We start from the raw sequence: 27,001 nt of genomic DNA on the forward strand, positions 1-27,001 counted from the left end.
ACTGGGAACCCCAATTAGTGCACCGCTTCGCTCGCCATGCTTCGGCATGGTGCCTTCGCTTCGCTCGGCACAGATTACCGTTCCAATCGTAGTCCACGTGGATCGTAAAGTATGGAAAAGTTCCCCAAAAGAAAAATAAGAATTTACTTACCGATAATTCTATTTCTCGGAGTCCGTAGTGGATGCTGGGGTTCCTGAAAGGACCATGGGGAATAGCGGCTCCGCAGGAGACAGGGCACAAAAAAGTAAAGCTTTTACCAGATCAGGTGGTGTGCACTGGCTCCTCCCCCTATGACCCTCCTCCAGACTCCAGTTAGGTACTGTGCCCGGACGAGCGTACACAATAAGGGAGGCAATTTGAATCCCGGGTAAGACTCATACCAGCCACACCAATCACACCGTACAACTTGTGATCTAAACCCAGTTAACAGTATGATAACAGAAAGAGCCTCTTAAAGATGGCTCCTTAACAATATAACCCGAATTTGTTAACAATAACTATGTACAGCATTGCAGATAATCCGCACTTGGGATGGGCGCCCAGCATCCACTACGGACTCCGAGAAATAGAATTATCGGTAAGTAAATTCTTATTTTCTCTATCGTCCTAAGTGGATGCTGGGGTTCCTGAAAGGACCATGGGGATTATACCAAAGCTCCCAAACGGGCGGGAGAGTGCGGATGACTCTGCAGCACCGAATGAGAGAATTCCAAGTCCTCTTTTGCCAGGGTATCAAATTTGTAGAATTTTACAAACGTGTTTTCCCCCGACCACGTAGCTGCTCGGCAGAATTGTAATGCCGAGACCCCTCGGGCAGCCGCCCAAGATGAGCCCACCTTCCTTGTGGAATGGGCCTTAACAGATTTAGGCTGTGGCAGGCCTGCCACAGAATGAGCAAGTTGAATTGTGTTACAAATCCAACGAGCAATCGTCTGCTTAGAAGCAGGGGCACCCAACTTGTTGGGTGCATATAGTATCAACAGCGAGTCAGATTTTCTGACTTCAGCCGTCCTTGAAATGTATATTTTTAAGGCTCTGACAACGTCCAACAACTTGGAGTCCTCCAAGTCGCCAGTGGCCGCAGGCACCACAATAGGTTGGTTCAGGTGAAACGCTGATACCACCTTAGGGAGAAAATGCGGACGAGTCCTCAGTTCTGCCCTATCCGAATGGAAGATTAGATAAGGGCTTTTATAAGATAAAGCCGCCAATTCAGATACTCTCCTGGCGGAAGCCAGGGCCAGTAACATAGTCACTTTCCATGTGAGATATTTAAAATCCACCTTTTTCAATGGTTCAAACCAATGGGATTTGAGGAAATCTAAAACTACATTTAGATCCCACGGTGCCACCGGAGGCACCACAGGAGGCTGTATATGCAGTACTCCTTTAACAAAAGTCTGTACCTCAGGAACTGAGGCCAATTCTTTTTGGAAGAATATTGACAGGGCCGAAATTTGAACCTTAATAGATCTCAATTTGAGACCCATAGACAATCCTGATTGTAGGAAATGTAGGAAACGACCCAGTTGAAATTCCTCCGTCGGAACACTCCGATCCTCGCACCACGCGACATATTTTCGCCAAATGCGGTGATAATGTTTCGCGGTGACTTCCTTCCTTGCCTTAATCAAGGTAGGAATGACTTCTTCTGGAATGCCTTTCCCTTTTAGGATCTGGCGTTCAACCGCCATGCCGTCAAACGCAGCCGCGGTAAGTCTTGAAAGAGACAGGGACCCTGTTGTAGCAGGTCCCTTCTCAGAAGTAGAGGGCACGGGTCGTCCGTGACCAACTCTTGAAGTTCCGGGTACCAAGTCCTTCTTGGCCAATCCGGAGCCACTAGTATTGTTCTTACTCCTCCTCACCGTATAATCTTCAATACCTTTGGTATGAGAGGCAGAGGAGGAAACACATATACTGATTTGTACACCCAAGGTGTTACCAGTGCGTCCACAGCTATTGCCTGTGGATCTCTTGACCTGGCGCAATACTTGTCCAGTTTCTTGTTGAGGCGAGACGCCATCATGTCTACCATTGGTCTTTCCCAACAGTTTATTAGCATGTGGAAGACTTCTGGATGAAGACCCCCCTCTCCCGGGTGAATATCGTGTCTGCTGAGGAAGTCTGCTTCCCAGTTGTCCACGCCCGGGAAGAACACTGCTGACAGTGCTATTACGTGATTCTCCGCCCAGCGAAGAATGTTGGCAGCTTCTGCCATTGCACTCCTGCTTCTTGTGCCGCCCTGTCTGTTTACATGGGCGACCGCCGTGATGTTGTCCGACTGAATCAACACCGGTTTTCCTTGCAGGAGTGGTTCCGCCTGGCTTAGAGCATTTTAGATTGCTCTTAGTACCAGAATGTTTATGTGAAGAGACTTTTCCAGGTTCGTCCATACCCCCTGGAAGTTTCTTCCTTGTGTGACTGCTCCCCAACCTCTCAGGCTGGCGTCCGTGGTCACCAGGATCAAATCCTGTATGCCGAATCTGCGGCCCTCCAATAGATGAGCCTTTTGCAACCACCACAGAAGATATACCCTTGTCCTTGGCGACAGGGTTATTCGCAGGTGCATCTGAGGATGCGACCCTGACCATTTGTCCAACAGATCCCTTTGGAAAATTCTTGCATGGAATCTGCCGAATGGAATTGCTTCGTAAAAAGCCACCATTTTTCCCAGGACTCTTGTGCATTGATGTACAGACACCTTTCCTGGTTTTAGGAGGTTCCTGACAGGTCGGATAACTCCTTGGCTTTTTCCTCGGGAAGAAAAACCTTTTTCTGAACCGTGTCCAGAATCATCCCTAGGAACAGCAGACGTATCGTCGGAAAACAGCTGCGATTCTTGGAATATTTAGAATCCAGTCGTGCCGTCGAAGAACTACTTTAGATAGTGCTCTTCCGACCTCCAACTGTTCTCTGGAACTTGCCCTTTTTAGGTCGTGCAAGTAAGGGATAATTTAGATGCCTTTTTTCTTTGAAGAAACATCTTTTCGGCCATTACCTTGGTAAAAAGGCCCGGGGTGCCGTGGATAATTCAAACGGCATCGTCTGAAACTGATATTGACAGTTCTGTACCACGAACCAGAGGTACCCTTGATGAGAAGGACAAAATTTGGACATGGAGGTAATCCTTGATGTCCAGGGACACCATATAGTCCCCTTTTTTCCGGTTCGCTATCACTGCTCTGAGTGACTTTATCTCGATTTGAACCTTTTATGTAAGTGTTCAAAACATTTTAGATTTAGACTATGTGTCACCAAGCCGTCTGGCTTCAGTACCACAATATAGTGTGGAAAAATAATACCCTTTTCCTTGTCGTAGGAGGGGTACTTTGATTATCACCTGCTGGATATACAGCTTGTGAATTGTTTCCAATGCTGCCTCCCTGTCGGAGGGAGCCGTTGGTAAAGCAGACTTCAGGAACCTGCGAGGAGAAGATGTCTCGACTCTCCAATCTTTACCCCTGGGATAATACTCGTACGATCTAGGGGTCAACTTGCGAGTGATCCCACTGCGCCCTGAGACTCTTGAGACTACCCCCCCACCTTGAGTCCGCTTGCACGGCCCCAGCGTCATGCTGAGGACTTGGCAGACGCGGTGGAGGGCTTCTTTTCCTGGGAAAGGGCTGCCTGCTGCAGTCTACTTCCCTTACCTCTATGTCTGGGCAGATATGACTGGCCTTTTGCCTGCATGCCCTCATGGGAAAGGAAAGATTGAGGCTGAAAAGACGGTGTCTTTTTTAGCTGAGATGTAACTTGGGGTAAAAAAGGTTGGATTTCCCAGCTGTTGCTGTGGTCCCCAGGTCCGATGGACCGACCCCCAAATAACTCCTTCCCTTTATACAGCAATACTTCCATCTGCCGTATGGGATCTGTATCACCTGACCACTGTCGTGTCCCTGACATCTTCTGGGAGATATGGACAACGCACTTATCTTGATGCCAGAGAGCAAATATCCCTCTGTGCATCTCACATACATATATATAGAATGCATCCTATTAAATGCTCTACATGAATAAAATATTTTCAGTCAGGGAATCCGACCAAGCCAACCCAGCACTGCATCTCCAGGCTGATGGCGATCGCTGGTCGCAGTATAACCACCGTATGTGTGTATATACTTTTTAGGATATTTTTCCAGCTTCCTATCAGCTGGCTCCTTGAGGGCGGCCGTATCTGGAGACGGTAACGCCACTTGATAAGCGTGTGAGCGCCTTATCACCCTAAGGGGTGTTTCCCAACGTACCCTAATTTCTGGCGGGAAAGGGTATAACGCCAATATTTGCTATCGGGGTAACCCTACGCATCATCACACACTTCATTTTATTTTATCTGATTCAGGAAAAACTACAGGTAGTTTTTTTCACTCCCACATAATACCCTTTCTTGTGGTACTTGTAGTATCAGAAACACGTAACACCTCCTTCATTGCCCTTAACGTGTGGCCCTAATGAGAAATACGTTTGTTTATTCACCGTCGACACTGTATTCAGTGTCCGTGTCTGTGTCTGTGTCGACCGACTGAGGTAAATGGGCGTTTTTAAAACCCCTGACGGTGTTTCTGAGACGCCTGGACCGGTCCTAATAGATTGTCGGCCGTCTCATGTCGTCAACCGACCTTGCAGCGTGTTGACATTCTCACGTAATTCTCTAAATAAGCCATCCATTCCGGTGTCGACTCCCTAGAGAGTGACATCACCATTACAGGCAATTTCTCCGCCTCCTCACCAACATCGTCCTCATACATGTCGACACACACGTACCGACACACAGCACACACACCGGGAATGCTCTGACAGAGGACAGGACCCACTAGCCCTTTGGGGAGACAGAGGGAGAGTCTGCCAGCACACACCAAAAACGCTATAATTATATAGGGACAACCTTATATAAGTGTTTCTCCCTTATAGCATCTTTTATATATATACAATATCGCCAAAATCAGTGCCCCCCCTCTCTGTTTTAACCCTGTTTCTGTAGTGCAGTGCAGGGGAGAGCCTGGGAGCCTTCTCTCCAGCTTTTCTGTGAGAGAAAATGGCGCTGTGTGCTGAGGAGATAGGCCCCGCCCCTTTTTCGGCGGGCTCGTCTCCCGCTATTTTTGAAGTTAGGCAGGGGTTAAATATCTCCATATAGCCTCTGTGGGCTATATGTGAGGTATTTTTTGCCTCTAATAAGGTTTTTATTTGCCTCTCAGAGCGCCCCCCCCAGCGCTCTGCACCCTCAGTGACTGTTGTGTGAAGTGTGCTGAGAGGAAAATGGCGCACAGCTGCAGTGCTGTGCGCTACCTTTATGAAGACTCAGGAGTCTTCAGCCGCCGATTTTGGACCTCTTCTCTCTTCAGCGTCTGCAAGGGGGCCGGCGGCGCGGCTCCGGTGACCATCCAGGCTGTACCTGTGATCGTCCCTCTGGAGCTAGTGTCCAGTAGCCAAGCAGCAAATCCACTCTGCACGCAGGTGAGTTCACTACTTCTCCCCTAAGTCCCTCGTTGCAGTGATCCTGTTGCCAGCAGGACTCACTGTAAAGTAAAAAACCTAAGCTAAACTTTCTCTAAGCAGCTCTTTAGGAGAGCCACCTAGATTGCACCCTTCTCGTTCGGGCACAAAATCTAACTGGAGTCTGGAGGAGGGTCATAGGGGGAGGAGCCAGTGCACACCACCTGATCTGGTAAAAGCTTTACTTTTTTGTGCCCTGTCTCCTGCGGAGCCGCTATTCCCCATGGTCCTTTCAGGAACCCCAGCATCCACTTAGGACGATAGAGAAAAAAAGTTAAAAAACTCATGTCGACCTTTTCATGTGTCGACCTTTCACGTGTCGACCATGTGTCCATGTCAATGTCGACCAATAGTGGTCGACCATCTGAACGGATACCAGGGGAAACTCAGCATTAGTATCTTATTGTAGCCTTCAGCTGTTACTCTGACCATTTCATTTACTTTTCAGAACTGGCTGAACAGCTCTTTTGTTACACACATGTGCCATCTCTTCTATTATCTCAGAAATGGTGTAATTCAGAGGTTCCCAAACATTCTTGAATCACGGCGCCTTAAGAGTATCAGAATTTTTTTCATAGCACCCCTAGGCCAAAAGTTTTTTATTCAGAAATTTTGAAAAAAAATATTAAATTAAGTTAATTCTGCTGACTTGTCATCCTTAAGGCCCATACACATTAGACGATGTCGCTCTGTGAGCGACATCGTCTAAGGTTTCCCCCTCCCGGGCCGGCCGGCCGGCCGGCGGCCAACTATACACACTGAGCGATATGACTGCTCATATCGCTCAGTGACGTCTCGCCCCCGCCAGCCCTGCATGAAGGTCGTGGACGACAGTCCACATCCTTCATGCATGCCCTACCGACAGCGACAATCGTTGCCGACCCGCTGGGCCGCGCATCGGTCGTCGATGGTGGCATACACACTTGACGATAAAATGAGCGACGTCGCTCAAGGAGGGGGAAAATGAGCGACGTCGCTCATTTTATCGTTAAGTGTGTACGGACCTTTAGGCTTAAATCTGTGGAGGAGGACAAGATTTGCTTCTGTTTGTTTACATATTTTATGATGCCAGCCACCAGCACTGGTTTTGCCAATCATACTGAACGTAAATAATTTGAATTGGTCCTGGATCACCATCCTGAGGCACACCTAGGTGCCACGGGACACAGTTTGGGAACCACTGGTGTAATCAACACCTTGCCAGTAATTTAATCTATGCCAGTTTGTGTAGTGCCAAATGTGATTATATACAAGGCCTAGAGGTAATGTTATCATGTGCGCAAGACCTGCAGCATTAAAGTCTCTATTCAGAGCTGCAATGATCTTGATAATGTCTGTACAAATATACTATAAACTTCATCAATGACGCTGCATGCATGGACTCATTAAATATATACAACCATGCACAGGAAGTGCTTACTACACACATTTTGATCTTTTCAGACTGACTCCCAGTGTTTCATGGCACAATGTTTCCGCTGTTCACCTCAGAGAAAGTTTATTCCTTTAAGAGTATGTGCTCTGTGCACTTTCTCTAACCTATTCCTCTATGGGACTCTACTAACAGTACTAACCCTGCTTTATGGTGTTACCGAGTCCCTTACCACAGGTGTCATAAGAGGTGGAGTAGGCCGCACCTGGGTGATTCCAAAATGCCGGCTCCTCCGCAGTGACAGGATACGGATGCTGCGGTGTGAGATTATCCTGCAGCAACCGGCTCCTGTCACGCACTAGTCTCTGGGGGCAGACCAGAATCTCCAGGGATTCTGGACACGGCCACGGAGTGAGGTAACTGGGGCTTCCCGCTAGGCCACGCACCTTTTTCAGACACGCGTGCCAGAGGGGGACACTATTGGCTCCAACGGGTGTCACCGACTCTGGCCCTTACTATGCTACTGACTTTTACACACTACATTTTCTTGTCATTGGAAGAAGAGCTGTATTTACCATACCCTGCTTTGAAATGAAGTTTCATTTCTTATCCATGTCTCCCAGAGACAGGGATCTGTTACATTAAGAAAGCCGGTGAACCTGCAAGTGTTATTTGATTGTAAATCCGCAGACTGTTTTTCATCCTCATCAATATGAACATCTATAATGAAACAGACAGACTATTAATGTAAATAAATGTTTGGGTAGGATAAAACACAGGTAATCATATGACTAAAAGAAGTTTTCTCTAAAACACTTTGATGTCAGAGTGCTAACAGCCGCTTTGATAATTTAGTCATCTAGGGACACTTGGAACATACTGTATGCATGATATACTTACAAAGCACCACACAATATTAATGTAAATATACTCTACTAATAAATAAGATTTTCTGTCTTGTATATCTTATACTGTACGTATTTTGGCCCTCATTCCGAGTTGTTCGCTCGCTAGCTGCTTTTAGCAGCATTGCACACGCATTAGCATAGCAGAATTGCGAACGAAAGATTACCAGAATTGCGAATAGAAATTTCTTAGCAGTTTCTGAGTAGCTCCAGACTTACTCCTACATTGCGATCAGTTCAGTCAGTTTCGTTCCTTCAGACACTCCCGCATTTTTCCCAGAAACGCCAGCGTTTTTTCACACACTCCCAGAAAACGGCCAGTTTCCGCCCAGAAACACCCACTTCCTGTCAATCACACTACGATCACAAGAACGATGAAAAAGCTTTGTTATGCCGTGAGTAAAATACCTAACTTTTGTGTGAAATAACTAAGCGCATGCGCTCTGCGAACCTTGCGCATGCGCAGTAAGCGACTAATCGCAGTATTGCGAAAATCGGCAACGAGCGAACAACTCGGAATGACCCCCTTTGTTTGTATGTTGAAAATTACATTCTACCAATGAATAAAGTATATTTCTCTTTGCTTTTAAGTCATGCAATTATTCCATTTCGAATTGCATCATTGTCCGTGTTAAAGAAATGGGTTATAGGAGATGTCCGTTCAGCTAATACAGAGATGACATTTAAATAATGTGGCAAGGGATGGGTCTGTCCCTGCATGTTAGCAGCCAGTGCAAAAAGTGTTAAGGGATGGGGGAAAAACCTGAGCACTAGACAAGACCACAGTTATCCAATTATGTAGAAACAGACTGTATATAAAATTCCACTATGAGGCAGGGTTCAGTAGGTCCCAGAATTTTGGATAATAGTGTCTTACGTGAAGGTGCACCCTTGAGAGTAATAAAAAATGTAGAACAAAAAAATAAATAAATCTTAACTTTTATTATATTCAATAAAAAATCATTAAGAAACACTCATTGACCAGCATAGGCATATGGGCTATAAACAGATCCACTGGTGACTAGCGAAAAATAGGAGTTACTCAATTAACTTGTGTAAATGATAAATTCAATATTAGCAGTAGTCACAGCACATAATAATAAATTCTTTCAATCATGATACTAAGTAATTCAGCATGTAATATCACCAGGGTGATTTCCTATAGAGGAAAGAGTACCATAATATTCTGAGAGAGCCAAATATTGCACATAGGGTCGGAGAAACTAGTGCTTGTTATCTACCACGGTACATATATCAGTAATTTCTTTTGACACATGATTGCCAGGTGAAATGTGTCATTAATCCTTTCAAACCATCGATTTTGCATCGGTACATACAGTACCCATAAAGATTAACAATGGTTATATACTGTTTTGTCTAGAGAATCTCAAACCCCGGACAATATCTGTACAACAACGATCAGTGTGGTCTTTAGTAGGGTGTAACAATATTGTTGCAGTACAACCTTCACATGTGATACAAATCAGATTATGAAAACGATCAATTTAAATCATCGATTGTGCATCAGTACTGTACATACCCAGAAAAATACACAATGGTTATATGCTGTTCTGTCTAGAGAATCTCAGCATCTGGACAATAGCTGTATGAGTTAGCTACACAATATTTATCAGAACCTCACCCTTTCATTCTCCGTCCTATACCTTTTGGCAAGACGGATGAACAGCAGTGGTTAGATACCTTTAGACACATGCGCTGTGTATTTACTGTCCATGTATCTCTACCTCTGTAAAGATGTGGGTGTTTATTACTTATGATTGATTATTTGAGGTCCTAGATAATATTGTAAGGTACCTACACAATATTAATTACTGAGCAATTACACTTAAGGCGGGTACACACTGTGCAACGGGGAATTTCCGGCGATGGACGACTATATAGTTGAACGATATAGCATTCAATAATATAGTGCGTACACGCTGAATGTTATCGTTCAACAAGAATGTTATCGTTCAACAAGAACGTTCAGTGACGTCACCGCTGGCATTCCCGAACATGCAGCTCAGCCCGACATTGACTGGTTGCGCTGCGTGTCAGCTCAATATTGGTGATCGCCGAACGGTGTGCAGGAGCGTGCATCATTCATCAATATTGCCTCCATACACACTGGACGATATAAGCCTAAAAATAATTTATATCGTTATCATTTTTTTAGGCTAACACCCAGTGGCCCTTCTCTGGGCCAGGAACTTATTGTTTAGGGATACTTGAATAACATATTTTCAACATTTGCATAAAATGATTGCCTCCTATTGCGAGACAGTGCATTTTGGGCATGAGATATTGGCCTACAATCGATACTTACTTTGGAATATATGTTCACGAATATTGGTTTCTAATTGTCTCTGACCTATGATTTAAATCCTATACATTTAAATCCTATACCCTCATTTGGGCTACATATAGGAGAGATGAGAATTATTATTTTCTCAAGGAATGATGATAGCTGTACATTGAAGGCAATCACAATGCCGACGCCGGAATCCCGACAGGCGGTGAAATGCAGTCGCCAGAATACTAGCGCGACAGGCATTTCTCCCTCTATGGGTGTTCACAACACCCATAGAGGGAGAATATAACCTGCCCGTGCCCGCAGCGTGGTGAGCGCAGCGTGGCAAGCGGTGAAATAAGCGGTGAACTGCTGCCGGCAGAATACAGGCACCACAGGCTTTTCTCCCTCTATGGGTGTCCACGACACCCATAGAGGTAGAATATAACCTGCCCATGCCCGCAGCGTGGTGAGTACAGCGAGCACGGAAGGGGCTTTCCAGCACTCTCCTCGCTGCCGGCACACTGGTGGCTGAGATCCCGCTGTCGGGATCATGACAGTCGGGATCCCTGCCACTGGTAAAAGGTATGTATTCCCCATACACAATATGCAGTAGCAATCTTTTAGGTTAGGCGCTAGTAAATGTAAGTTTCAAGATTTCTGTGCTTACCCATATTTCTATCTACATAAATTACAGCTACTATTAAGCGTAACCTGCTTTTTTGCTGACTGTATCTTTTGCTTACCTGGTCTCTGTGATATTATAGCATATTTTTGCTAACTGACACTAAGACACTGGCCTATATTTTAAAGGGATTCAGTATGATATGCTGGCTGTCGGAATCCAGACGGTCAGGAGACCAACGCTGGGATCCTGACAGCCAGAATACCAGCGGCGAGTGTGATCCCTCGCGGGCTTGCTGCGCTCGCCACGCTTTAGGCTCATGGCTGTTGCCACAGGGTTATATTCCCCCTCGGGTGGTGGTGTGTACAACCACCTGAGTGGGGATTTCAGCGGGTGTCGGGATTCCGGCGTCAATATCCTTACAGCCAGGATTCCGACAGCCTCCCTTTTCAAGGGTTCTCATTGTTTTTAGAACATCCATATAATAAAAGGCTAACACTGCTCCTCACCTCGATGGGAGGGGGATCCAAGTGTTTTGCACGATGACAGCCACTAGATGGCGCTCGACAGAGCAATTCAAGTGTTGCTCCACTCGGGCGTGCACATCCGCCAACACTGACATTACTGTGGATGGATGGTTCACTATGGGGGGAATCCAATTGCACGCAGTATATATAAAATAAACCTTTGTTATTCAATTAGAACCCAATTGGACGTGGTGATTTGTATAGAAATCACTGCATCTTTTTTCTTGGCACATCCCCCCCGGGGAATAATTGAGCAATTGCAAGTTTCCAATTAGCTTAATTAGTCCGTATTTACCCACCTTCCGAAGCGGTGTTTTCTGTATCCAGCATCGTGAGCTGGTCCTCTGTAGCACTAGTGAGTATGCAGTGCTTATGTAAGTGTTTACAAGTGTGTGTGTATGTATATGTGGGTCCCCCATTGCATGACTCCCTCCTGCAAGCCCCCCCACCGGAACAGACTGCTGGGAGAACTATATCCTCCAGCAGCTCTTGCGCCTTCGAGCACCCCCCACATCCTCCCAGCAGCATCATCTCCAGTGGCAAGATGGAGGGGAGAGCACTGGGAGCCCAGGAGACCACCGGAGAGCACTGGACAGGTGAGTATGTTTTTTCCTTGTTATTTTTTTCTCCAGGGTTGGGGGTTTCAGTGCTTAAATTGGATACCACGGGTATCGGGAGTGCGCATACCCGCGGTAAATCTAAAATGGGATACGAGGTACGTGAGTTTTTTTATTTACCTCACTAAACCTTTCACCCAATTGGATTCCTGCCTTTATGCTCAATCGAAGCAATAACTAAAAAGTCTGCAGTATTATTGTTAATAGTGAATGAGGCTATAGACATTGGTGGTTATTCAGTAAGAATTGCAGGAATGTAGATTCTGCTTTTTAGCAGAATCTGCAATCCCTTCTATCGCATGCACGATGAGATCGTATTGGCTGCTAGCGCACACGCAGGATGGGCCCTGCGCGTGAACACTAGCACTGCCAACAGGGCTATTGCGGTCGCATCAGTTAGCAATGCGACCTGAATAACCCCCAGAGCCCACACTTCAGTTACCATGGTTTGTCCAGGTACAGATACTTGCTCATTCTTCCTTTTTTCCCACTTAGAATCATGGCCCATATCAGCAAGGTGGTAGTGGAGTACAGTCTCATTCATTTTTAGCAGCACTTTAGAATGCCCAATACATCTGTTTCCTCAATGGCAACCTAGATTAGCCAATCGGGAGTGTAATATCCCCATAGGCATGTTCTTATTAATGAATATATATACAGGTCAGGTATCTGTTATACGGATACCCAAAAAGTGACATCATGACATCACTGGAGTTTGCGGCCAATCACAGACAGGTGGGGGAGTGGCTTTGCAGCCATTCCCTCACCGTCACTGCTGCCACCAGCACCTGTCTCGGACACGCTGGACCTGTTGCAGACCCCCACTGCTGACGCGCTGGACCCGACACAGACCCATGGGATTCCCCGCCAATGCTCCGGACCTGCTAAGGACCCCCGGGACCCTTCCGGATAACAGGTATTCTGTTTTCCGGAAAAATCCCATATCCGGAATGCTCCTGTCCCCAGGCATTCCAGATATGGGGTACTCAACCTGTAGTAGAAACAGTAAGTGCTCTCCTTAAGCTGGAGAGACTGGGACCTTTTGAAAGAGTTCTCATGTATTGGAAAAAAATAAATCTCCAATTGTTAGAAACTTTTGCGCTATATTATAAATTTATATGATATGGCTGACAAAAATAACAGACTCCTATTGAATTAAAAATATTTAATAATATATGAATAATCACAAATCATAAAACAAGACCGGTCTTAGTAGTTTAAACATCTAAGATGACAGGTATATATACTTTCCAATAAAAGGAGGTGGACTTAAGCATATTCTGTGCACAGAGGTGTAAAAACTAGCTCTATAGCTAAATGACTTAATTTACAAAGTCAAAAAAATAGATCAAGTGTAGCTGCTGGTAGAACCCGTATAATAAATGTTTCCAATAGACAGTCACTTTGTATCAAAGTTCCTTTGAATGTAATAATCCAACATAGGTCAGTAAAATGAATGAGAGCCGTTTTCAACCGGAATCTTACGTGAGGTGTGAGCAAGTAGTATCAGCAGGAGTACATCCCGACGTCCACCACACTGGCTTCTAGCTGCGGGGAAAACGGCACCTGCACTGGCGCCTGCTACAACCTGTCCTGCTCGGTCTGAATGCTCCACAGGTCTCCACCTCTACGTGCCGTTTACGGGCACCGGTGAGCGGCTCCTCTCCACTCAAGAATAAACAACCTCTTTGAGGAAGCCCCTGTGGGAGGAGCGAAACGCGTCAGAGCTGAATTGTTGGACCCCAGCTGGAGTTAGACCCGTAGTACATACCGGCCGCAGCATTCATCTGCTGGTTGTTTATTCTTGAGTGGAGAGGAGCCGCTCACCGGTGCCCGTAAACGGCACGTAGAGGTGGAGACCTGTGGAGCATTCAGACCGAGCAGGACAGGTTGTAGCAGGCGCCAGTGCAGGTGCCGTTTTCCCCGCAGCTAGAAGCCAGTGTGGTGGACGTCGGGATGTACTCCTGCTGATACTACTTGCTCACACCTCACGTAAGATTCCGGTTGAAAACGGCTCTCATTCATTTTACTGACCTATGTTGGATTATTACATTCAAAGGAACTTTGATACAAAGTGACTGTCTATTGGAAACATTTATTATACGGGTTCTACCAGCAGCTACACTTGATCTATTTTTTTGACTTTGTAAATTAAGTCATTTAGCTATAGAGCTAGTTTTTACACCTCTGTGCACAGAATATGCTTAAGTCCACCTCCTTTTATTGGAAAGTATATATACTTGTCATCTTAGATGTTTAAACTACTAAGACCGGTCTTGTTTTATGATTTGTGATTATTCATATATTATTAAATATTTTTAATTCAATAGGAGTCTGTTATTTTTGTCAGCCATATCATATAAATTTATAATATAGCGCAAAAGTTTCTAACAATTGGAGTTTTGTGGTTAATTGCACTTGGATGGCCCAGTGCAATTTGATTGACCTGCTAACCCCAGGTCATTAACTTTTTGCAGCTGATTGTTATTATATCCAAAAGGGTTTTTTATAGCATTTGATATTAGCGCCTGATAAAAAAGGTTTTTTCTGTGTGGCAAAAAAATAAGAATTTACTTACCGATAATTCTATTTCTCATAGTCCGTAGTGGATGCTGGGGACTCCGAAAGGACCATGGGGAATAGCGGCTCCGCAGGAGACTGGGCACAAAGTAAAAGCTTTAGGACTAGCTGGTGTGCACTGGCTCCTCCCCCTATGACCCTCCTCCAAGCCTCAGTTAGGATACTGTGCCCGGACGAGCGTACACAATAAGGAAGGATTTTGAATCCCGGGTAAGACTCATACCAGCCACACCAATCACACCGTACAACTTGTGATCTGAACCCAGTTAACAGCATGATAACAGAAGGAGCCTCTGAAAAGATAGCTCACAACAACAATAACCCGATTTTTGTAACAATAACTATGTACAAGTAATGCAGACAATCCGCACTTGGGATGGGTGCCCAGCATCCACTACGGACTATGAGAAATAGAATTATCGGTAAGTAAATTCTTATTTTCTCTAACGTCCTAGTGGATGCTGGGGACTCCGAAAGGACCATGGGGATTATACCAACGCTCCCAAACGGGCGGGAGAGTGCGGATGACTCTGCAGCACCGAATGAGAGAACTCCAGGTCCTCCTCAGCCAGGGTATCAAATTTGTAGAATTTAGCAAACGTGTTTGCCCCTGACCAAGTAGCTGCTCGGCAAAGTTGTAAAGCCGAGACCCCTCGGGCAGCCGCCCAAGATGAGCCCACTTTCCGTGTGGAATGGGCTTTTACAGATTTTGGCTGTGGCAGGCCTGCCACAGAATGTGCAAGCTGAATTGTACTACAAATCCAACGAGCAATCGTCTGCTTAGAAGCAGGAGCACCCAGCTTGTTGGGTGCATACAGGATAAACAGCGAGTCAGATTTTCTGACTCCAGCCGTCCTGGAAACATATATTTTCAGGGCCCTGACTACGTCCAGCAACTTGGAATCCTCCAAGTCCCTAGTAGCCGCAGGCACCACAATAGGTTGGTTTAAGTGAAATGCTGAAACCACCTTAGGGAGAAATTGAGGACGAGTCCTCAATTCTGCCCTGTCCGTATGAAAAATTAGGTAAGGGCTTTTATAGGATAAAGCCGCCAATTCTGATACACGCCTGGCTGAAGCCAGGGCTAACAGCATTACCACTTTCCATGTGAGATATTTCAAGTCCACAGTGGTGAGTGGTTCAAACCAATGTGATTTTAGGAATCCCAACACTACATTGAGATCCCAAGGTGCCACTGGAGGCACAAAAGGAGGCTGTATATGCAGTACTCCCTTGACAAACGTCTGAACTTCAGGAACAGAAGCTAGTTCTTTTTGGAAGAATATCGACAGGGCCGAAATTTGAACCTTAATGGACCCTAATTTGAGGCCCATAGACAGTCCTGTTTGCAGGAAATGCAGGAATCGACCCAGTTGAAATTCCTCCGTAGGGGCCTTCCTGGCCTCGCACCACGCAACATATTTACGCCAAATACGGTGATAATGTTGTACGGTTACATCCTTCCTGGCTTTGATCAGGGTAGGGATGACTTCATCTGGAATGCCTTTTTCCTTCAGGATCCGGCGTTCAACCGCCATGCCGTCAAACGCAGCCGCGGTAAGTCTTGGAACAGACATGGTCCCTGCTGGAGCAGGTCCTGTCTTAGAGGTAGAGGCCACGGGTCTTCCGTGAGCATCTCTTGAATTTCCGGGTACCAAGTCCTTCTTGGCCAATCCGGAGCCACGAGTATAGTCTTTACTCCTCTCCTTCTTATGATTCTCAGTACTTTTGGTATGAGAGGAAGAGGAGGGAACACATACACTGACCGGTACACCCACGGTGTTACCAGAGCGTCCACAGCTATTGCCTGAGGGTCCCTTGACCTGGAGCAATATCTGTCCAGTTTTTTGTTGAGGCGAGACGCCATCATGTCCACCTTTGGTTTTTCCCAACGGTTTACAATCATGTGTAAGACTTCTGGGTGAAGTCCCCACTCCCCCGGGTGAAGATCGTGTCTGCTGAGGAAGTCTGCTTCCCAGTTGTCCACTCCCGGAATGAACACTGCTGACAGTGCTATCACATGATTTTCCGCCCAGCGAAGAATCCTTGCCACTTCCGTCATTGCCCTCCTGCTTCTTCTGCCGCCCTGTCTGTTTACGTGGGCGACTGCCGTGATGTTGTCCGACTGGATCAATACTGGCTGACCCTGAAGCAGAGGCCTTGCCTGACTTAGGGCATTGTAAATGGCCCTTAGTTCCAGGATATTTATGTGAAGTGACGTTTCCATGCTTGACCACAAGCCCTGGAAATTTTTTCCCTGTGTGACTGCTCCCCAGCCTCTCAGGCTGGCATCCGTGGTCACCAGGACCCAATCCTGAATGCCGAATCTGCGGCCCTCTAGGAGATGAGCACTCTGTAACCACCACAGGAGAGACACCCTTGTCCTTGGAGACAGGGTTATCCGCTGATGCATTTGAAGATGCGATCCGGACCATTTGTCTAGCAGATCCAACTGAAAAGTTCTTGCGTGGAATCTGCCGAATGGAATCGCTTCGTAAGAAGCCACCATCTTTCCCAGGACCCTTGTGCACTGATGCACTGACACCTGGCCTGGTCTTAGGAGTTTCCTGACTAGGTCGGATAACTCCCTGGCTTTCTCTTCCGGGAGAAACACCTTTTTCTGTACTGTGTCCAGAATCATCCCTAGGAACAGCAGACGTGTCGTCGGAATCAGCTGCGATTTTGGAATATTTAGAATCCATCCGTGCTGTCGTAGTACTATTTGAGATAGTGCTACTCCGACCTCTAACTGTTCTCTGGACCGTGCCCTTATCAGGAGATCGTCCAAGTAAGGGATAATTAAGACGCCTTTTCTTCGAAGAAGAATCATCATTTCGGCCATTACCTTGGTAAAGACCCGGGGTGCCGTGGACAATCCAAACGGCAGCGTCTGAAACTGATAGTGACAGTTCTGTACCACAAACCTGAGGTACCCTTGGTGAGAAGGGCAAATTGGGACATGGAGGTAAGCATCCTTGATGTCCAGAGACACCATGTAGTCCCCTTCTTCCAGGTTCGCTATCACTGCTCTGAGTGACTCCATCTTGAACTTGAACCTTTTTATGTAAGTGTTCAAGGCTTTCAGATTTAAAATGGGTCTCACCGAGCCGTCCGGCTTCGGTACCACAAACAGCGTGGAGTAATACCCCTTTCCCTGTTGTAGGAGGGGTACCTTGATTATCACTTGCTGGGAATACAGCTTGTGAATGGCTTCCAATACCGCCTCCCTGTCGGGGGTAGACGTTGGTAAAGCAGACTTCAGGAACCGGCGAGGGGGAGACGTCTCGAATTCCAATTTGTACCCCTGAGATACTACCTGCAGGATCCAGGGGTCCACTTGCGAGTGAGCCCACTGCGCGCTGAAATTCTTGAGACGGGCCCCCACCGTGCCTGAGTCCGCTTGTAAGGCCCCAGCGTCATGCTGAGGACTTGGCAGAAGCGGGGGAGGGCTTCTGTTCGTGGGAAGAAGCTGTCTGTTGCAGTCTTTTTCCCCTTCCACTGCCCCGGGGCAGATATGAGTGGCCTTTTGCCCGCTTGCCCTTATGGGGACGAAAGGACTGAGCCTGAAAAGACGGTATCTTTTTCTGCTGCGAGGTGACTTGGGGTAAAAAGGTGGATTTCCCAGCCGTTGCCGTGGCCACCAGGTCCGATAGACCGCCCCCAAATAACTCCTCCCCTTTATACGGCAATACTTCCATATGCCGTTTGGAATCCGCATCCCCTGACCACTGTCGCGTCCATAATCCTCTTCTGGCAGAAATGGACATCGCACTTACTCTTGATGCCAGAGTGCAAATGTCTCTCTGTGCATCTCGCATATATAGGAATGCATCCTTTAAATGCTCTATAGTCAATAATATATTGTCCCTGTCCAGGGTATCAATATTTTCAGTCAGGGAATCCGACCAAGCCACCCCAGCACTGCACATCCAGGCTGAGGCGATTGCTGGTCGCAGTATAACACCAGTATGAGTGTATATACTTTTAAGGATATTTTCCAGCCTCCTATCTGCTGGCTCCTTAAGGGCGGCCGTTTCTGGAGACGGTAACGCCACTTGTTTTGATAAGCGTGTGAGCGCCTTATCCACCCTAGGGGGTGTTTCCCAACGAGCCCTAACCTCTGGTGGGAAGGGATATAGTGCCAATAATTTTTTAAAAATTAGCAGTTTTTTTGTCGGGGGTAACCCACGCTTCATCACACACTTCATTCAATTCATCTGATTCAGGAAAAACTACGGGTAGTTTTTTCACACCCCACATAATACCCCTTTTTGTGGTACTTGCAGTATCAGAGATGTGCAAAACCTCCTTCATTGCCGTGATCATGTAACGTGTGGCCCTACTGGAAAATACGTTTGTTTCTTCACCGTCGACACTGGAGTCAGTGTCTGTGTCTGGGTCCGTGTCGACCCACTGAGGTAACGGGCGTTTAATAGCCCCTGACGGTGTTTGAGACGCCTGGACAGGCACTAACTGAGCTGCCGGCTGTCTCATGTCGTCAACAGTTTTCTGTAACGTGCCGACACTGTCACGTAATTCCTTAATTACGGCCATCCATTCAGGTGTCGACTCCCTAGGGGGTGACATCACCATTATAGGCAATTGCTCCGCCTCCACATCATTTTCCTCCTCATACATGTCGACACACACGTACCGACACCCAGCACACACACAGGGAATGCTCTGATAGAGGACAGGACCCACTTAGCCCCTTGGGGAGACAGAGGGAGAGTTTGCCAGCACACACTAGAGCGCTATATATGTATAGGGACAACCTTACAATAAGTGTCTATCCCTTATAGCTGCTTATATCTGTTATTTTGCCAAATAAGTGCCCCCCTCTCTTTTTTACCCTGTTTCTGTAGTTGCAGGATGCAGGGGAGATTCTGGGAGCCTTCCTACCAGCGGAGCTGTGTGGGAAAAATGGCGCTGTGTGCTGAGGAGATAGGCCCCGCCCCCTTCACGGTGGGCTCTTCTCCCGCTTTTTTCTGGAAAACTGGCAGGGGTTAAATACATCCATATAGCCCAGGAGCTATATGTGATGTATTTTTTGCCAAATAAGGTAAATTCATTGCTTCCCAGGGCGCCCCCCCCCAGCGCCCTGCACCCTCAGTGACCGAAGTGTGAAGTGTGCTGAGAGCAATGGCGCACAGCTGCAGTGCTGTGCGCTACCTTATGAAGACAGGAAAGTCTTCTGCCGCCGATTTATGGACCTCTTCTTGCTTCAGCATCTGTAAGGGGGCCGGCGGCGCGGCTCCGGGACCCATCCATGGCTGGGCCTGTGATCGTCCCTCTGGAGCTAATGTCCAGTAGCCTAAGAAGCCCAATCCACTCTGCACGCAGGTGAGTTCGCTTCTTCTCCCCTTAGTCCCTCGATGCAGTGAGCCTGTTGCCAGCAGGTCTCACTGAAAATAAAAAACCTATTTAAACTTTTACTCTAAGCAGCTCAGGAGAGCCACCTAGATTGCACCCTTCTCGTTCGGGCACAAAATCTTAACTGAGGCTTGGAGGAGGGTCATAGGGGGAGGAGCCAGTGCACAACAGCTAGTCCTAAAGCTTTTACTTTGTGCCCAGTCTCCTGCGGAGCCGCTATTCCCCATGGTCCTTTCGGAGTCCCCAGCATCCACTAGGACGTTAGAGAAAATAAATCTGTGGTATAAAAGCGATATGAAGGTTAGGTTTACTTACTTGAATAGACTACAAGACTGATAATTATCACTATAACGATCGATAGAAACACAACAGCTATCCAGATAATAGGTTTCTTGAAAATTTTCTTACTGCGTTTTCCTCGTTCTCGAACATTTTCCTACGAAAAAAAATAAACAAATAAAAAAAGATTGATAACATAATTTACAAAATCATATTTGACTCAAACTGTGCAGAGGCTGATGATTCATTTCTATAGTATCCTTGCCAGGACAATGGAATGTGCCAGCTAAAATTGTATCAAAGATGCATAAAGTTATCCAGTAGATACAGTAGAACAGGCCACCATGAAACATTCTAGTACTCCAGGCATTCCCAACCGCGGTCCTCAAGGCACACCAACAGTGCAGGTTTTAGTGATATCCAGGCTGCAGCACAGATGGTTAAATCAAAATAACTCAGCTACTAATTAAGTCACCTGTGCTGAAGCCTGGATATCACTAAAACAGGCACTGTTGGTGTGCCTTGAGGACCGTGGTTGGGAATGCCTGGAGTACTCGGTACATTAAGGGGCATTGCCGGATGAGGCATCACCGCAGCCCATCATGTGATGATTTTGCTGACAGGAATAAGCAGTGCAATGCTGAAGAGAGCATGGTCACACATTATCAGGGTAGTGACTATGTCTCCTTGGGTGTCCTGTTTTCCTGGATAGGACCAGGTACATAGTACCATACCCTCCAACTGTACCTTTTTGGCAGGTACAGTACCTTTTTTTATGGTCTGTACCTGCAAAAAAGGGCTTTGTACCGATTTTTGACTCTCCAAAATTTCATTGAAAGTATAGGAAAGGGGGCGTGACCACGCCCCCTTTACTCAAGGTCACGCCCACTTTCCTAATTTGTACTGGTTTTTATGTGTAAAATGTTGGAGGGTATGTAGTACACACGCTAAGTCTACACAATAGGCAAAGTCTGGGTTTAAATAGGTAATGACAGTTTTTCAGCCTAATTGCAGCAGGATACGGTCATTAGGTCGACCACTATTGGTCAACATGCATTAGGTCGATATGGTCACTAGGTCGACACGGTCACTAGGTTGACATGGAAAAAGGTCGACGTGTTTTTCACTTTTTTGAACTTATTCATACTTTACAATTCACGTGGACTACGATTGGGAATAGTAACCTGTGCCGAGCGCAGCGAGGCACCTTGCCCGAAGCATGGCGAGCCATGCAAGAGGACACAGTGCACTAACTGGGGTTCCCCGTCACTTTACAAAGAAAACACCACCTAAAAAAAAAAACTCATGTCGACCTTTTCCCATGTCGACCTTGTTCATGTTGACCTAAAGACCATGTCGACCAATAGTGGCCGACCTAATGACCCATACCCTCTCCAGCACAGTTTTCTATAATAAAATAATAGATTTGTAAATTCGATATTTAAATGAACAAAAGTCGAGTTGACAAGTGGATAAACCTCTTAAGTGGCATAGCCAGAAAATCTCTGGGGCCAGCTCCCCTGGAAAGACTGGCTATCCCAGAAGATTTCCAGGGCATGCCCAGCGCTGCTTCACCTCCTACCTCCTCCGCACCGGAGGCGGAGTTTGGCGTAATGATATGTTTGCGCCGTGACATCACAAAACTCTGCCTTCCCCCACAAGCTGCGTACAAGGAAGGAGGGGAAGAGGGCCGCCAGCAAATATACACCCCAATGGCAACAAGCATGGATCCCAGAGCATAAAAACCCCTGGAAATAAGCATGACACCCAGTGTGTGAATTCCCTGACAACAAGCATGACACCCAGCAAGTGAAACTCCTGGCAAAGAGCATGGCACCCAGCGCATGAAACTCCTGGCAAAGAGTAGGTAATTCATTTAAAAAAAACCCACCTTGGGAGGTGTGACATGGTAAAAATAAAGTCACCACTGAAGGGGTTAAGAGGGGGCACAGGGGGTATGTCACCCTGGGCCTCCTTCTCTCAGGGTGCCCTCTGACCATTGATTAGAGGCAGGGCAGCAGAACTGCAACATGAGGCTTTGAACTGACTGGAGACTGAAAGGGAGGTAGAGTCAAAGCAGGGGGTGGGGCTACATGGCACTCAGTCAATGCTAGCCAGACAAGTAGCATGTGGAGAGATAGAGAGGAGGGAACGGAGGAGCTACTACCGAAGCCGGATTAAAAGGGAGGGGCGTGTCACCCCAGGCCCCTTGACCATTGATTGCAGAGGCAGTGCAGGAGAACTGCAATACAAGGCTTTGAACTGACTGGAGACTGAAAGGGAGATAGATTCGAAGCAGGGAGTGGGACAACAAGACAGTCAGTGCCAGCCAGGCCAGCAGCATGGTGGAGATAGAGAGAAGGAGACAGAGGAGCTACTACCAGAGACAGATTAAGGGTAGGGCACACGAAGCATGTCACCCCGAGACCCCCTTTCTCAGCGGGCCCCCTCGGCCATAGATTAAAGAGGTAGTGCAGGCCACCAGCATGGGGGGAAAAAAAAGAGAAAGGAGGGACTACATATAGCAAGCATATCTACCGTGTAAGGAGAGAGAGAGAGAGAGAGAGAGAGATCAACCCGGTAATAACCCTTCTTTTTTACCGGGTTGAATTACCGGGTCAGGCGACCCGCTAATTCAGCAAAGGAGCTTTCACATCGCACACTGACCCGTTTCGACACGGCAATATGCCGTGTCGATACCGGGTTATTTGTGCGATGTGAAAGGGGTATAACTCTCTCTGCACATGTTATATCTGCCGCCCCTGCAGTGCACATGGTTTTGCCCAACTGCTAACAAAGTTCCTGCTGCGATCAACTCAAAATTACCCCCATTATCCCTACTATGTACTAAGTGAAACTCACATGGACAGTGGTACCAATAATCACTGTCCTTTACGAGGAACAGCCCCAGTATATGTGTGAGACACCTTTGGGGAATCTGACATGTGCACAGTGTCCATTTCCAGAGGCTACTGGGAGGGGGATCATAAGATTCCTCTCCTCCGCATGTGCCCCCATAGATTTAAAATGGTTTAGGCCATCAGAGGGTTGCATAAACAAGGGGGGTCAACATTGGTAAATCTTCATTTTTGGGAGTTAGGTTCATACTGTAGGGGTCAGACTGCAGTCTCCATTGATAATAATGGAGACTGCTATTTACAGCACTAATGAACCTTCAGCAGGAGATTTCTGTGAGTTTTCCTGCACTACGCTATTACTACATACTGTAGATCTGATACATAAAACTAGTTTTGGAAGAATTTTCAGAAAGACTACCTTGATAAATAGGTCTCTTGGGGGTTATCCAATTACTCGCGATCATTGACCGCAGGTAATTGCTTCGCCGGAGGCTATCCAATTAGCCCCAATAAACCGGCGCGAGATGCGGCATATCTAGGGGGGTTTTCACCTGCCTCAGACAGGTGAAACCCAATCTCCAAAAGCAGCCCGTTTCCACTGCGGCCAGTGAAAACACAGGTTTCAGTGAACCTGTGTGTTTTTGTAAGAATTTTTATTTTTTTTACTGGCGATCTAATTGGATAGCCTGTAAAAAAGATATTGGTAAAATATCGGGGGAAAACTGTGAAAAACAGAAATTGTTTGCATCCTATGTTTTGTCCTGGATAATTAGCCCCCATAGATTTATTATATAAAGAAAAGGATATGCAAACATAAATTTAAAAACATGTCCTCATATTCTTTGATTTCTGGATTGCTTGTTTATGTTATGCGTGTTGCCAAATTTATTAGTAGAAAATGTATCGCGTTACAAAAACTATTGGCCAAGGGGGTCATTCCGAGTTCATTGCTCGCTAGCAGTTTTTAGCAGCCGTGAAAACACATAGTCGTCGCCCACGGGGGAGTGTATTTTCGCTTTGCAGGAGTGGGAACGCCTGTGCAGCAGAGCGCCTGCAAACACATTTTGTGCAAAACAAGACCAGCCCTGTAGTTACTTATCCTGTGTGATGATTGCTGCAACGAATGACACGGTAATGACGTCAGATACCCGCCCAGCCATGCCTGCGTTTTTCCAAACACTCCCAGAAAACGGTCAGTTGACACCAATAAACGCCCTCTTCCTGTCAATCTTCTTGCGATCGGCTGTGCGACTGGAATCGTCGCTAGAATCAGTGCAAAACCACAAAGGACTTCGTACCCGTATGCCGCACGCGGTGCGTACCCATGCGCAGATTAGAATTTTTTTTCAATGATCGCTACGCAGCGAACAACGGCTGCTAGCGATCAACTCGGAATGAACCCCCAGATGTAATCAGAAGTTCGCATTAGTGCGTACATAACTACATACACCTTGCCTCGTAGCTATATATATATATATATATATATATATATATATATATATACTGCCCCCTGCTGGACACTGTGAGTCTATTCGGGACTACACACACACAAACAAACCCCTGAAAGTCAGGCACCCTCATCTGCTGCATTATGTACAAGAGCGTTCCCATCTGTCACTCACCTCCTATTTGTATTTGTTTTCTAGTATGGAACAGACTAAAGTAGGTGATGATACGCATGTCCTGTAGCGTAAATAGTGACAAAAGTCAGATAGTAATATAAACTAGAACCATCTTACCGTATTATTGCCCAGTAAAGACATCTGTACCATGTGGTTACTCTGATCTGAAGCCATGATGGTGGCAGTAATACAGCCCTGGTCCCAGGACAGCCAGTGAAGCGCTGATATTTCCGGAAGGAATCGTTTTCGATACAGAGTGGGTAGCGTCTAGTTTCTACAGAGTGGTTCCTGGGAAGGAGTGGCCGGGCTGAGCCAGAGTCACAGGGCAGTGCACAGCACTAGGCAGCGTTATCGGGTTTTTCCAGTTTGTCTTCATATTACACAGCAGCAGCAGCAGTATCTGCCACAGGGAAGACGTGACACAGAAGGAACATGGAAAGAAACAGCAGATACAGTCATAGGACGGTCCTATTAGTACCCCTAATCCTTATTACACTGCCCAGCAATAGGCTGTTACCACACTGCCATATGACCCACCTGGTATTAATGCCTATAGTATATAGAGGGAGGTTGGAAGAACATTCTCAGCAAGAGGCGTTGGCTGGGTATTACAGAAGAGTAAGGGTCAAGGAATTTACACTAAATTGGTAGTACCCAGGCAGGCTGTAGTGTCAGGTATTGGGTAATTAAACACCTATCAGGGTAAAACACGCCCCACGTCCGCTACAGTTAATTCCTTCTGCCTCCAAAACAGTCGGTCTGATACACAACCAATACTCCGGGGAAGTTCTTCCCCACACAAAATAAGAATTTACTTACCGATAATTCTATTTCTCATAGTCCGTAGTGGATGCTGGGGACTCCGAAAGGACCATGGGGAATAGCGGCTCCGCAGGAGACTGGGCACAAAGTAAAAGCTTTAGGACTAGCTGGTGTGCACTGGCTCCTCCCCCTATGACCCTCCTCCAAGCCTCAGTTAGGATACTGTGCCCGGACGAGCGTACACAATAAGGAAGGATTTTGAATCCCGGGTAAGACTCATACCAGCCACACCAATCACACCGTACAACTTGTGATCTGAACCCAGTTAACAGCATGATAACAAAGGAGCCTCTGAAAAGATGGCTCACAACAATAATAACCCGATTTTTGTAACAATAACTATGTACAAGTATTGCAGACAATCCGCACTTGGGATGGGCGCCAAGCATCCACTACGGACTATGAGAAATAGAATTATCGGTAAGTAAATTCTTATTTTCTCTAACGTCCTAGTGGATGCTGGGGACTCCGAAAGGACCATGGGGATTATACCAAAGCTCCCAAACGGGCGGGAGAGTGCGGATGACTCTGCAGCACCGAATGAGAGAACTCCAGGTCCTCCTCAGCCAGGGTATCAAATTTGTAGAATTTAGCAAACGTGTTTGCCCCTGACCAAGTAGCTACTCGGCAAAGTTGTAAAGCCGAGACCCCTCGGGCAGCCGCCCAAGATGAGCCCACTTTCCGTGTGGAATGGGCTTTTATAGATTTTGGCTGTGGCAGGCCTGCCACAGAATGTGCAAGCTGAATTGTACTACAAATCCAACGAGCAATCGTCTGCTTAGAAGCAGGAGCACCCAGCTTGTTGGGTGCATACAGGATAAACAGCGAGTCAGATTTTCTGACTCCAGCCGTCCTGGAAACATATATTTTCAGGGCCCTGACTACGTCCAGCAACTTGGAATCCTCCAAGTCCCTAGTAGCCGCAGGCACCACGATAGGTTGGTTTAAGTGAAATGCTGAAACCACCTTAGGGAGAAATTGAGGACGAGTCCTCAATTCTGCCCTGTCCGTATGAAAAATTAGGTAAGGGCTTTTATAGGATAAAGCCGCCAATTCTGATACACGCCTGGCTGAAGCCAGGGCTAACAGCATTACCACTTTCCAAGTGAGATACTTCAAGTCCACAGTGGTGAGTGGTTCAAACCAATGTGATTTTAGGAATCCCAACACTACATTGAGATCCCAAGGTGCCACTTGAGGCACAAAAGGAGGCTGTATATGCAGTACTCCCTTGACAAACGTCTGAACTTCAGGTACAGAAGCTAGTTCTTTTTGGAAGAATATCGACAGGGCCGAAATTTGAACCTTAATGGACCCTAATTTGAGGCCCATAGACAGTCCTGTTTGCAGGAAATGCAGGAATCGACCCAGTTGAAATTCCTCCGTAGGGGCCTTCCTGGCCTCGCACCACGCAACATTTTTACGCCAAATACGGTGATAATGTTGTACGGTTACATCCTTCCTGGCTTTGATCAGGGTAGGGATGACTTCATCCGGAATGCCTTTTTCCTTCAGGATCCGGCGTTCAACCGCCATGCCGTCAAACGCAGCCGCGGTAAGTCTTGGAACAGACATGGTCCCTGCTGGAGCAGGTCCTGTCTTAGAGGTAGAGGCCACGGGTCTTCCGTGAGCATCTCTTG

General features: G+C 46.7%; 1 protein-coding gene across 2 annotated transcripts in view; it reads right to left on the minus strand.

Annotated features, from left to right (window-relative positions):
* The window catches only part of LOC135051030 (TPA-induced transmembrane protein homolog), a 28,109-nt gene extending 3,145 nt beyond the window's left edge, over positions 1–24,964 (minus strand). The window contains exons 1-3 of one of the 2 annotated variants that reach the window (XM_063957223.1): positions 24,657–24,964; positions 20,189–20,216; positions 7,444–7,583 (exon numbers count right to left, since the gene is read on the minus strand). In XM_063957223.1, the coding sequence (XP_063813293.1) occupies positions 7,444–7,583; positions 20,189–20,216; positions 24,657–24,713 (225 nt within the window). In that variant the 5' untranslated portion in view covers positions 24,714–24,964. Of the gene's footprint in view, positions 1–7,443; positions 7,584–20,095; positions 20,217–24,656 lie in introns of both variants that reach the window. The other variant, XM_063957222.1, reaches the window with a different exon arrangement.
* Between the last annotated feature and the right edge of the window lie 2,037 nt (positions 24,965–27,001).

Source organism: Pseudophryne corroboree, chromosome 2 (genome assembly GCF_028390025.1).
Source record: "Pseudophryne corroboree isolate aPseCor3 chromosome 2, aPseCor3.hap2, whole genome shotgun sequence".
Lineage (NCBI taxonomy): Eukaryota > Metazoa > Chordata > Amphibia > Anura > Myobatrachidae > Pseudophryne > Pseudophryne corroboree.